At 46.5% G+C, this 12,681-nt stretch overlaps 1 protein-coding gene across 5 annotated transcripts in view; it reads left to right on the top strand.

Moving 5' to 3' along the window:
- Positions 1–12,681, top strand: part of MYH11 (myosin heavy chain 11) — a 140,670-nt gene that overhangs the window by 94,921 nt on the left and 33,068 nt on the right. For all 5 annotated transcript variants that reach the window (XM_036824594.1, XM_036824593.1, XM_036824592.1 and 2 more), the window contains 6 exons: positions 3,074–3,169; positions 5,227–5,345; positions 7,086–7,238; positions 8,166–8,339; positions 9,657–9,830; positions 11,215–11,329. In XM_036824594.1, the coding sequence (XP_036680489.1) occupies positions 3,074–3,169; positions 5,227–5,345; positions 7,086–7,238; positions 8,166–8,339; positions 9,657–9,830; positions 11,215–11,329 (831 nt within the window). The remainder of the gene's footprint in view (positions 1–3,073; positions 3,170–5,226; positions 5,346–7,085; positions 7,239–8,165; positions 8,340–9,656; positions 9,831–11,214; positions 11,330–12,681) is intronic.

Below are 12,681 nucleotides of genomic sequence, written 5' to 3'. Positions count from 1 at the left end.
CCTTATGACAACCCTATGAAGCAGGTGTTTTTATGGGCCTTCAGATGGTGAAATGGGCCCAGAGAGGCTAATACCTGACTTGAAGTCACACAGCTGCTAATAACATGGCCAAGATACGAACCCCTGGCAGCTAACTCCAGCGTCGTCCTCAGATCCTCCCAGGGACTGTCTAGGTCCATTTCCAGATGTCAGTCATTCACAATTGATGCTGCTTCTGGGTTTCATCTGTATCATCATTGTTTGAATATTTTTATGCATAGGGTGGATTTCTATAGCCCCATCCACTCTGGGCTTTGTCCTAAACAACAGTTCTGTACAATCACTAAGTATGTGTCCTGGTTATACAATTTGAAATAAATTAGAATAAGTACCTAACTATTGAAATGTTTTAAAAGTTTCACATACCACCTAAAACCATCCACCCTGTGTACATGTGGTACATCTGCCACATGTTGGGAAAGCCTGTTTCCTGTTCCTCAGTAATAAGGGTGACATATTAGTTTCCTGAGGCTACTGTAACAATTTACCACAAACTTGGTTGCTTAAAACAACAGGAATTTATTCTCTCATGGTTCTGGAAGCCAGAAGTCTGAAACCAAGGTGTGGACATGGTTGGTTTCTTCTGGGGGCTCTGAGGGAAAATCCATCCCAGGCCCCTCTCCCGGCTTCTGTGGCTGCCGGCAGTCCTTGGCTTGTAGACGCATCACTCCAACCTGCCTCCTTCTTCATGTTTCCTTCTGCCCTGTGCATCTTCTCTTCTCTCTGTTATCAGGTCACTTGTCATTGGATTTAGGGCCCACCAGTTTAATCTAAGGTGATCTCATTTAATTGCATCTGCAGGGATCTTTTTTCCAAATAAGGTTGCATTCACACGTTCCGGATGGTCATGTCTTTGGGCGGCCACCAGTCAACCCACTACGGGTGGCTACTTCTATTTAACACCTACTGGGCCAGGCCCCTGGTTTGCAGCATCTCTCCTGATATAAACTTTATGAAGCAGGTACTGCTGTTACCCTGTCCATTTTGCAGGTGGGGAAACTGAGGCTCAGCAAGGTGAAGCTGGACTTCCTAACACTGGAGTGCATGCTTTTAGCCACTGCCCCAGACCACCAGCCCTTGCCACCCTTGCTATCTGGACAGCCCTCTCCACTTTGCACTTTGCTGTCCACCGGCTCTTGTGACCTGGGAGTGGTGACAATTCTTTTGTTATTTCTGTGACAGTGCTATCTATACCAGAAAGTGCAAACCAGCAGTGCCTGAGCCCTCAAGAGAGACTGGCCTCCACAGCCATGAAAGTTGTTAATTTTAAACCTGGGTAGATTTCACATAAAAATCTGGGTTTCCAGCATCTTTGGAAAAATCAGAAGCCTGGCAGCTCTGGGCTTGCCTCCCCCATGGCCATGATTGGAGTAGCAACTCTCCCCTTTCATGCAGGGTTGTGGCCCCCCTGAGTCCCCACAGTCCCCATCAATCTGCTTTGTTCGTTTAGACCAGTGGTTCTCAGTTAGGCGAGAGTCAGTCCCCCCGGGATACTTGGCAATGTCTGGAGACATTTTTGGTTGTCACAACTTGGGAGAGGGTAGCACTACTGACATCTAGTGGTTAGAGACCAGGGATGTGCTAAATAGCCTATAACGATGCATAGGATATCCCCACAACAAATTATCTGGGCCAAAATTTCACTAGTGCCCAGGTTGAGTGCCGAGGTTCACTGCTTACCCAGGCTCTGCAGACGTTCCAGCAATCCTAATTTAGATTTGCAGTTTAAGAACTGTGAGTATTGGTCTTGACAGTTTACTAAACCCCTTCCATAGATGGTATTAAAGAAACTGCCTCAGCTGTGCCCTATCAACAGAAGCTTTGTTCATCTTTTGGGTGTAGATTTTTGCAGTGGCGAATGGGAGCATATGGGTGGCTGATCTAGGCCTTTCTCCTCCTGAGCTGGGCCAGGTGTGAGGACAGCTGTTGTAAAAGGTTGTCACTGCTCGTTTGGCCTAAGGAACAAGAGGAGGCTGGAATCTCTAGGTTTTGTTCTTGGAACACAGTGATTTCTTCTTGGAAATCCTGGGTGAGTTGCACCTGAGTTAATCTAAAGCCACGCATTTGCATTAATCAATCCTCCCTCTATCCAACCAACCAACCATCCATCCATCCATCCATCTATCCATCTTCCTCCATCTATCTATTCATCAATCCATTGATTGATCCATCCATCTATTATCTATCCCTTCATTGATCCATCTATCATCCGTTTTCCTTCCTTTCATCCATCCGTCAATTCATCTTCCATCCATCCATCTTCCATCCCTTCCCATGTGTCTGAACACACCTGTGTAACTAGTACCTGTTATAACTAAGAGAACATGAATACCACCAGACCCCATGAAGCTCCATCTTGTTCCTTCTAGTAGCTTCCCCCAGTCAAGGATGACCACCACCCTGACTTCTAACAGCATAGTTTTGCCCGTTCTTGAACGTTCTGTAAATGGGGCTTATATGGTATGTTCTTGTTTGCATTTGGAGTCCTTTGTTCAGCATTAGTATTTGTGAGATATACAGCAATTTTGTTGTTTGTAGTCATAAATCATTCAGTCTCCTTACTGTATAGAAGGGGTTGACAAACATTTTCTGTAAAGGGCCAGAGAGTAAATATTTTAGCCTTGGTGGGCCATACGATCTCCATGGCAACTGTTGAACTCTGCCATTAAGCATGCAAACCTCTATAGACAATATGTAAGTGAATGAGTGTGGCTGGGTTCCAATAAAACTTTATTTACAATGGCAGGCATTGGGCCGGATTTGGTCCATTGGCTATAGATTGCCATCCCCTGCTGCATAGTATTCCACTGTAGCGCAAGGTTTTTAGCAACCATCCAAAAATATTCTGCTCCTCCCAGCCAGGTTTTCTCCCCTCTTAGCAGGGAATTGGGGTGCTTTGGCTTTCTCCTAAAAGCTCAGAACTGAGTCTTTTTAGGGGAAAGATGTAGGCCGGCTCTGGGTCCTCAGTGACCTTTAGACTCCAAACCTTGGTATTGGCACTTGTGTCTTATCTGTTCTTCTCTCCTCACTTCAGCCATATTGAAGGTGGTGTCATCCGTCCTGCAACTTGGGAATATTGTCTTCAAGAAGGAAAGAAACACAGACCAGGCGTCCATGCCAGATAACACAGGTGCTTGTTGCTTTTTCATAATAACTGATGACTTTGGTGATGGGAGGGAAGGTCACATTGTCTTTGCTTATTTTTCTGAATGAGGTTATCTGGGGCATTAACAAGAACTAGACTAGATTATTATCACTTAATTCTCTCTTTTTTCAAACTTTTCACTGCTTAAGATCCTACGTGGAAAGTTCTTGAGTCAGAGAGTGGGGGGAAAAACTAAGTTTTAGATCAGACAGGATCCTTAGGGAGTGCCTCTTCTAAAAACCCCATACTCATTTGTTTTATTAAACAAATATTTTTGAGCACCTGCTATATGCCGGGCACTGGGATACAGCAGGAAATGAGACAGGGACCACCCCATTTCTCATGGCATATACGGTCTTGTTGGGGAGACAGACCTCACGTTTCCCTGCAGATGGGATTGTCGGATAAAATAAAGGATGCCCAGTGAAATTTGAATTTCAGATAAGCATTTTTGATAGTAAGTACGTTCCAGGCAATATTGGGGACATAATTATACTAAAAAATGTTCATTGTTTATCTGAAATTCAAGTTTCACTGGGCGTCCTCTATATTTTTCCTAAATCTTGACAGCCCTACCTGCAAATAAGCAGTGTTTCCTGTTTTGAAAAGATGGCCTGGCTACCACCATGCTTGTTGGCGGCTGATGCAAAAGGATGACTTAGGTTCCCAACTTGCTCACCTGTGGCCTCAACATCGCCGTCTCAGGCTGTATATTGGGGTGCTTTTCCAAGCTCCCAGTTTGGCTGCCAGTTGTTTCTTATGTGTTACACTCCCAGATATAGCAGATTAAAGGAATCCTTGCTCTGAGGAGAGACCCTCAGGGAAAGAGAAACCAAAAGAGCACCCTTGAAAAGAGATGGTAAAAAATCCTAAAACTACACTATTTATCGTCCACCTCACACATCCAAACTATCGTGTATCACTAGTCTTCACGTTAAGGAAGCAGCTAATGGATTTTTTTTTTTTTTGGAGAACAAGTTTTTATGCAGAACTACATGAATACAGCAAGAACCCACATGTTCACCATTCAGAATTGACATTTGTGAATATTTTCAAATACATCTTTGTCTTTAGAATGAAGCAAAACACAGTATAGAGAAGACTGACATCTCTTATTCTCCCAACTGAGTCCCTGAACCTCCTGGCAACCACAATTGTACTGTACCACATACCCTTCTGGTCTTATGTTTATAATTTCACACACATGTATCTGAACAGTATACAGTGTTGCTTTGTGAGTGTGTTTTTAATTCACACGAATGATATCACTCCGTAGGCATCATTCTGCAACTTTTTTTTTTTTTTTTTTTTTTACTCTGTACACACAACTGTCTAGATCAGGGTTTCCTAACAGTAGCATCCCCTAGTGTGACAACCAAAAATGTCTCCAGACATTGCCAATGTCCCGTGGGAGCAAAATCATCCCCAGCTGAGAACCACTGGTCTAGAGAGAAAGAAAAGGCCAGGTCATTGCTTTAACTGCTATTTGGTATTCCATCTTATAAAAATACTGTGATATATTTGTTTGCTCCCTTATGAATAGACATTTAAGTTGTTTCCAATATTTTTTCCACTACATACGTTGCAACATATATCTTGGAATGGTGGAACGAATGCTTATTGAATTTAACTATATGTCAGGTTCATACCTACCTCATTTAATCCCATTGACAACCCAACAAGGTACCAAATAGCTGACCCTTTTTGTAAGCAAGAGTCTGGGAAGCTACGTAGCTTTTCCAAAATCACAGGGCTAGGAAGTGGGAAAGGAGCAAGGATTTGAACCTAGTTCTGACCCTAAGACCCCAGTTGGGGCCCACCTCCATCCCAGCCCATCACTGCCTCTTTTAGCTAAACACTGGGGGTGAGGTCACTAATGACAGCAGTTTTTAGGACCCTTTCATGCTATGTTCACTATCATGTTCCATCTCACCAAGGAAAAACCAATGTATTCACAGGTCACAAATATCCCATGTTATGTGCCTTCTTTTCCAAGCCTGCACTTTTGTGATACACTTAATATGCTTCTTTTCTCCATCCAGCTGCTCAGAAAGTTTGCCACCTCATGGGAATTAATGTGACAGATTTCACCAGATCCATCCTGACCCCACGTATCAAAGTCGGGCGGGATGTGGTACAGAAAGCTCAGACAAAAGAACAGGTAAATGATGCATTTGCCATTTATTCCTGCACTTGTCATTTATTCCTGCAGAATCTTCCATCCATCCACCCATCCATCCACCCCTCTAGCCATCCATCCATCCATCCATCCACCCATCCATCCATCCACCCATCGACCCATCCATCCATCCATCTGTCCATCCATCCATGCATCTGTTACCTAACCAAACTTGGGTCCACTCACCAGCCACACAGCAAAGCCAATTTGCTGACACTGAGTTGTGGTGAAGGAAAGTACAGGGTTTATTGCAGGTGCCCAGTGAGGAGAACGGGCGGCTCATGCTCAGAAGACCTGAACTCCCTGGTGGCTGTCAGGGAAGGGCTTTTAAAGGCAACATTTGGGGTCAGGGTTGTAGGGGGCGTGACTTTCTTCAGATTGGTTGGTGGTGAGGTAACAGGGTGGTGTTCCAGGAATCTTAATCATTGACCTTCTGCTTCCAACCAGTCTGGGGTCTATGCACTTGTGTATGTAGTCACCATCCTCCACCTGGGTGGGGGGGGGGTCTTAGTTCCTGCAGAACAACTCAAAGACTGTGTCAGATTCACATTGTTATGTGTATCCCTTGAGGAGGAACTAGGACTCTGTTTTATCCCTGCACTATTGTTTCTTGACTGCTTTCCTTTGTTTCTGCATTCCCTCACTTCCCTAATTAGTAACTCCTTGAATCTGCTCTTTGGGAATCAGGGAAGGCTTAGGAGCCCTTTTTCTACAAACAAGAAACAGGGGACATGGAGGGGCTTTTGTACCTGTCAAGGTCCCGCAGGGTTCTGTTCAGTTTTGGCCCCCATCCCCACTCCAATCCTGAGTGGAACAGGTACAGTACGAGAAAGGGAATAAAATTTTGGATAGAGAGATTAATCATAAACTCGGCAGAGGAACTCGGTTTTAGCGGGACTTGGTTTCACATCCATCCATCCACCCATCCATCTTTGTATCCCTCATCTATCCAATACTAGAATAATCAAAGTCCTATGACAGGTTTTGAAGATACAACACTGACTGCATAAGAACAGCGGAGTTCCTCACTCCTGACCTCATCTTGAGCTCTTTTTTTTTTTTTTTTTTATTAAAAGTTTTTTATTTTTATTTTTTTTTAATTTATTTATTTATGACTGTGTTGGGTCTTTGTTTCTGTGCGAGGGCTTTCTCTAGTTGCGGCAAGCGGGGGCTACTCTTCATCGCGGTGCGCGGGCCTCTCACTATCGTGGCCTCTCTTGTTGTGGAGCACAGGCTCCAGACGCGCAGACTCAGTAATTGTGGCTCACGGGCCCAGTTGCTCCGCGGCATGTGGGATCTTCCCAGACCAGGGCTCGAACCCGTGTCCCCTGCATTGGCAGGCAGATTCTCAACCACTGCGCCACCAGGGAAGCCCTTGAGCTCTTAATTGAAGGTACGAGGTCTGAACTAATTTTTGGAAATGACTGTATACCCTTTCTAGAGGCAGGACTGACGGCCTCTAAATGATCACTGGGATGGTGCAGACTCCACTTTGTTCCAGGTCCCTCTGACAGGAAGTGATTATTATTCACATTGCCATTCCTAGGTCTGACCACTCCATCCCTCATTGCTGGTTGTAGAGATGGTATAGTTTCCTTTTCTTTGTTTATTTTTTAAGGACTGATTATAGGCAGAGGGAAAATAAAAATCCAGGGCCACCAGCCAGGCTCATGTGAAAACACAGCCCATTGGGAGTAACCATGTCCTCTCGCCCCCCTGCAGGCAGACTTTGCAGTAGAGGCTCTGGCCAAGGCCACTTATGAGCGCCTTTTCCGCTGGATACTCACCCGCGTGAACAAAGCCCTGGACAAGACTCACCGGCAAGGGGCTTCGTTCCTGGGGATCCTGGACATCGCCGGATTTGAGATCTTTGAGGTACAGCTTCGCAGGCTCACAACAGACATAGTCTCGGTTCTCTGGAAATAAGCTTCCACTTGGAGAAATCACTATTTTGGAGAAAGGCAGGTGGCTACTATAGGGTGGGAGACTGTCTAGTTAAGGTTAAATCCTTGAGGGTGTAAGAGACAGAAATCCAATGGGGAATGTATTGGTTTCTGAAACTGAAGCCAGAGGTACAGCTGGATCCAACAGGCAGGACCTGAACTCCTGCCATCTCCCCCTCTCCACCGTCCTCCACCTTGGCTCTATTCTCAAGCAGGCTCTCCCCTCATGGTGGCAAGATGGCTGCCATCGCTCCAGACTGCCTCTCAGTTCCAACCAGTTCCAATTCTTGCCAACAGTTCCACCCAAAATCTTGGAATTGAGTCTCATTGACTCCTACCTGAGTTGGGCCACATGTCACCTCAGAGCCAAGCACAGTATTTCGGGTCTTTCAGTACTTCATGGAATGTAACATGGCTCCTGGATCCCACTCCCATGGGTTGGAGGGAAGTTCTCAGTGAAAGGGAAGATGTTGAGATTGACAGATATTCCAAAACATATCTACTGTGGAATTACTCCCTCTCTGAACCTCAGTTTCCACATCTGCAAAATGGGGTGATGAAATACCTTACACGGTTATTCTATCCATAAATCATTGGGCAGATGGAGATAAGATCCTTAAAACCATGTGTGTCCTTAAAACCATGTGACATGAGAATAAGTAACTTTTGCCAGCCCTCATGAACCCTGGGCAGCCTTCACTGGGGCCTGAGACCTCTCTGGGTGCTGAAATGGCACAGCAGCCTTGTGGAAAGTGTGTCTGGCCTGGGGCTTTCTCCAGCACGGAGCTTCTCCGGGGCCCCAAGTCCTCTGACTTGTACCGTGATGCTCACGGGGCCTCCCCTGGTGTCATGTGCTCAGGTGAACTCGTTCGAGCAGCTGTGCATCAACTACACCAACGAGAAGCTGCAGCAGCTCTTCAACCACACCATGTTCATCCTGGAGCAAGAGGAGTACCAGCGTGAGGGCATCGAATGGAACTTCATCGACTTTGGGCTGGACCTGCAGCCATGCATCGAGCTCATCGAGCGGCCGGTAAGGCCCCACATCACACTCGCACGCAGCCGGCACGCAGACCCTGCACTCTCTCCATGGGGTACGGCTTCCCCCATCGCTGAGTCCCGAAAGCCTGTAAACTGAATCTTTGTGAACTAAGTCACATTGTCCCTTAACCCACATTTTCATATCAAAGGTATTTCTTTTTTTATTCCTCCCCTCTCCTCTCCTCCCCACCACGCCCATCCCTCCCCTTCCCATCTCTCCCAGTCGTTCATTCCCAAAGGCAAGAATCTTGGGTTTTTTCACTGACCCATCCCAAACTCCTAGAACCATGCACATAGTAGGTACACAAGAAATAATTATTAGGGCTTCCCTGGTGGCGCAGTGGTTGAGAATCTGCCTGCCAGTGCAGGGGACACGGGTTCGAGCCCTGGTCTGGGAAGATCCCACATGCCGCGGAGCGACTAAGCCCGTGAGCCACAATTGCTGAGCCTGCGCGTCTGGAGCCTGTGCTCTGCAATGGGAGGGGCCGCGATAGTGAGAGGCCCGCGCACCGCGATGAAGAGTGGCCCCCACTTGCCGCAACTGGAGAAAGCCCTCGCACAGAAATGAAGACCCAACACACCCATAAATTAAAATAAAATAAATAAAAAAAAAAATTTAAAAAAAAAAAAAAAAAAAAAAAAAAAGAAATAATTATTGAATGACCATTTACTGAGCACCTACTATGTGCTGGGCCCTCTCTTTAGGGGCTGGGGATGTAACAATGAATGAGATGGACACAGTCCCTGCCCTCCTGGAAGAGCAGATAATGAAACCAAACAAAAGAAGCAACTAAAACCCCTGATAAGGTCAATGTGGAGAGTGGTTTAGGAATGCCTGCTTTGGACAGAGTAGTCAGGAAAGGTTTCTCTGATCTGAGTCCAAAAAGTGAAGACCATTCCAGCAGAGCAAATGGCATGTGCAGATTTGGCGGTGCTCCTGACACCTTAGTTTAAAGTGTCTCAGCCACAGAGAAGCACTTTACTCAAAGGAACCCTTAGGTGAATTTATATGTAAAGGAATGCATTCCTTTGCTAGAAATCTTTGTGATGTTGTGTGTGTACTGCCCACGAGGGGGCAGCAGCAAACATGTTCTGTTGGGGCTGGCCCTTCCATCCCTAGTGCTGGTCCATTGGGCACATAATTCTTTGAGGATAGATTGGGGGAGCGGGGGTGGAGGGCATAAATCCACCTTTATATGTAGGTAGATACAGTAATGGAGCCTATGCATGTGTTTGGGTGACCAGCTCTTCCTGGCAAGCCTGAGGCTTGGGCACCCTTGCTATGGTCTGCCCTGCTTGTCTTCCACAGAACAACCCTCCAGGTGTGCTGGCCCTGCTGGACGAGGAGTGCTGGTTCCCCAAAGCCACAGACAAGTCCTTTGTGGAGAAGCTGTGCTCGGAGCAGGGCAGCCACCCCAAGTTTCAGAAGCCCAAGCAACTCAAGGACAAAACTGAATTCTCTATCATCCACTATGCCGGGAAGGTACCAGCTGAATGTCCCAGGCGTCTCTCTGTCCCAGGGGACCCAGGCAGGATGCTCAGAGTAGGAGCAACTTGCGAATGGCAGAACACAAAGACATCTGGTCTAAATCAGATCCCAACCAAGTCTTATACATGACTTGTCTAAGCATCAGTCAGGGACAAGATATAGAGATATAACATATAATAGAAGGCTAAGGTATATATAATACATGTATATTAGAGATATAGAATATACAATATAGTAGAGAGGCTAATATATATGTTGTATATTATATACATATATGAGATATATAATATATTAGAGAGGCTATTGTATACAGCTATTATATTAGCCTCTCCAATATACTCCAACCTTGGTGGCCAGGCAATTCTTTCTTGTATAGACTCTAGATCCTTCCTGCTACAAGTTAAGCCCAACAGGAAGGGCCAACTTCCTGGGTGACCAATGGGGTGACCAATAAACCCACTTTTGAGTCCAACAGGAATCTCCTTTATCATGGCCTTGGGTTTGCCATTGCCAGCCTGTGCCACCCAGGGAAATCTGCGATGGCTGTCTTCTTCTTCTTCCTTCTTCCTCCTTCCTCCTCCTCCACCTCCGTCATCATTGTCATCATCATGTCATAGCTCTTAATGTACAGGACCTTCCCCTATGGCTCCTGAGGGTCCTGGATAATGTAGAAAAGGCATAGCTCAGTCTGACTTGCAGAAACTTAAGAGTTTTTTATTGACTCCCCAGTATCTTCACTGCATCATGGGAACAAGCAATGCCCTAAACCAGGGATTGGCGAACTACAGCCCAGGTGCCAAACCCAGCCCACAGCCTATTTTTGTAAATAAAGTTTTATTGGCACACAGTTAAGATCATGCCTGGCCATCACTGTTAACAACCCACATCCTGTAATAGCCCGCCAGAGCTATTTTATCAGTTCCTTCATTTCATAGTCAAAATAATAAAATTAAAAAGAGGTCCCCAAATTTAATTTAAAAACCAGATTGTTGTCAAGCCTTCGCTGGATGAGAGGGGAACTTTGGGTGTGAGGGGAGGGTATTCACCACCAGCGAAGCTCCACACCTTTCGGAAATCACAGGCATCGTGCTGGGCTCTGGAAAAGGGAGGCTGCCAGAGGAGGCTTACTAGGAGAAGGCAAGGATAGAGACGAGGCCTTCCTAGCAAAGGCTACCATGGCTGATGCCCTACTGTGCGCAGAGCCCTTTAAAGTTCTGACCTATTGGTCTCTTCATTGAGGTTTGTGGATTCCCATCATGGCAACCACTAATGTTTCCTCTCTGACCTCGGAAGATCCGGGAGGGAAACAGGACTGGAGCCCTGCCCTTAGTTCATAACTGAAGCAGGAGCACCTGACCGGTGGGGTGGTCCTTGGCAGGTGGACTACAATGCAAACGCCTGGCTGACCAAGAATATGGACCCGCTGAACGACAATGTGACTTCCCTCCTCAATGCCTCCTCGGACAAGTTTGTGGCCGACCTGTGGAAGGACGGTAAGGCCCTGCCGGCTGGAGCAGGAGGACTGAACTCCCTCCAGCCCCTTCCAGCTGCCCCTGATTCCCACACCTGTTCCCAGGAGGGGCAGGCCTGTGTGCAGTGGGGGAGAGGGCAGTGTTGGCAGGTGCTAATGATGTCTGATTGACACATTCAACAAATTCCTGAGCCCCTCAACCCCACGCCTGGACCCCAGGGAGAAGGTCCTGAGTCAGGGCTCAGGCACTGATGGAGGAAATATCCTAGAAGGCATGTTGGGTCAGAGGGCCTCCTTCTGGAGTCAGAAAGACTTAACTGAATTCTATTCTCTGCCATGTACCAGCTGTGTGACCTTGGACAAGTCACTTGACTTCCTTAAGCTTCCCTGTCCTCATTGCTAATACCAGAAAAATAATAATAATCCCCTACCTCCCCTAAGATTATTGTGAGGGTGAAATTAGATCAGTGGGGCCAAGTTTGACCATGGATCAGGATCTCCTGGAAGGCTTGTTAAAACTCAGATGATCACTGGGCCTCCTCACCGGGATGGGGCCTGAGAATTTGTATTTCTAATAAGTTCCTGGGTGGTGCTGATGCTGCTGATTTGGGGACCACACTTTGGTTCCCTTTAAGAATTAGAGGATAGATAATCCAGCTGAAGTACTTAGCACCTGCTGGGCCCATAGTAGGGACTTAGTACATATCGGCTGCTGCAATGACTATTAGGGGTGGTGGGCTTTACTGCTTTTGTTCCTGGACCTCGGTGCCCACAGCAGATTTCACTCTTGACACAGAGCCTGTGGGCCTAGGGCCTACAGGACTGGCTGCCCTTGCTTTAGGCATGGGGTTCAGTTCTGCCAACATTTACTGGGTGCCAAGGCCCTGGGATGGGGTAACAGCATCTCAACCTGGGTCATACCTCACACCTAGGACTCATGATGAACTCAGCAAGTCCTTCCTTCAAGGAGCCACAGTCTTGTGGGAGAGGCAGACAAAGACATTATTACATGGAGCCTAATTGAGCGCAAGGAGCAGAAATGGCGGGGTCTAATGCCAGTGGGGTTGAACTCCACACCACCATCAACCAACTGGATACAACTGACTATACCTGTAGTCTGTGTTGTCCAACAGCAGAACACATGTTCTCAAGCTCATGTGGAACATTCACCAAGATGGACCACACTCTGGACCCTAAAACACACCTTAACAAATTGAAAAGAATAGAAATCATACAATGTCTGCTCTTAGACCACAGTGGAATTAAACTAGAAATAACAGAAAGGTAACTGAAAAATCTGAAAGTATGTGGAGGTTAAACAACACACTTCTAAATAACATAATGGGTCAAAGAACAAATTTCTTTGACCCATGT

This window comes from Balaenoptera musculus, chromosome 15 (assembly GCF_009873245.2).
Source record: "Balaenoptera musculus isolate JJ_BM4_2016_0621 chromosome 15, mBalMus1.pri.v3, whole genome shotgun sequence".
Lineage (NCBI taxonomy): Eukaryota > Metazoa > Chordata > Mammalia > Artiodactyla > Balaenopteridae > Balaenoptera > Balaenoptera musculus.
This window is presented reverse-complemented; position numbering and strand designations above follow the sequence as displayed.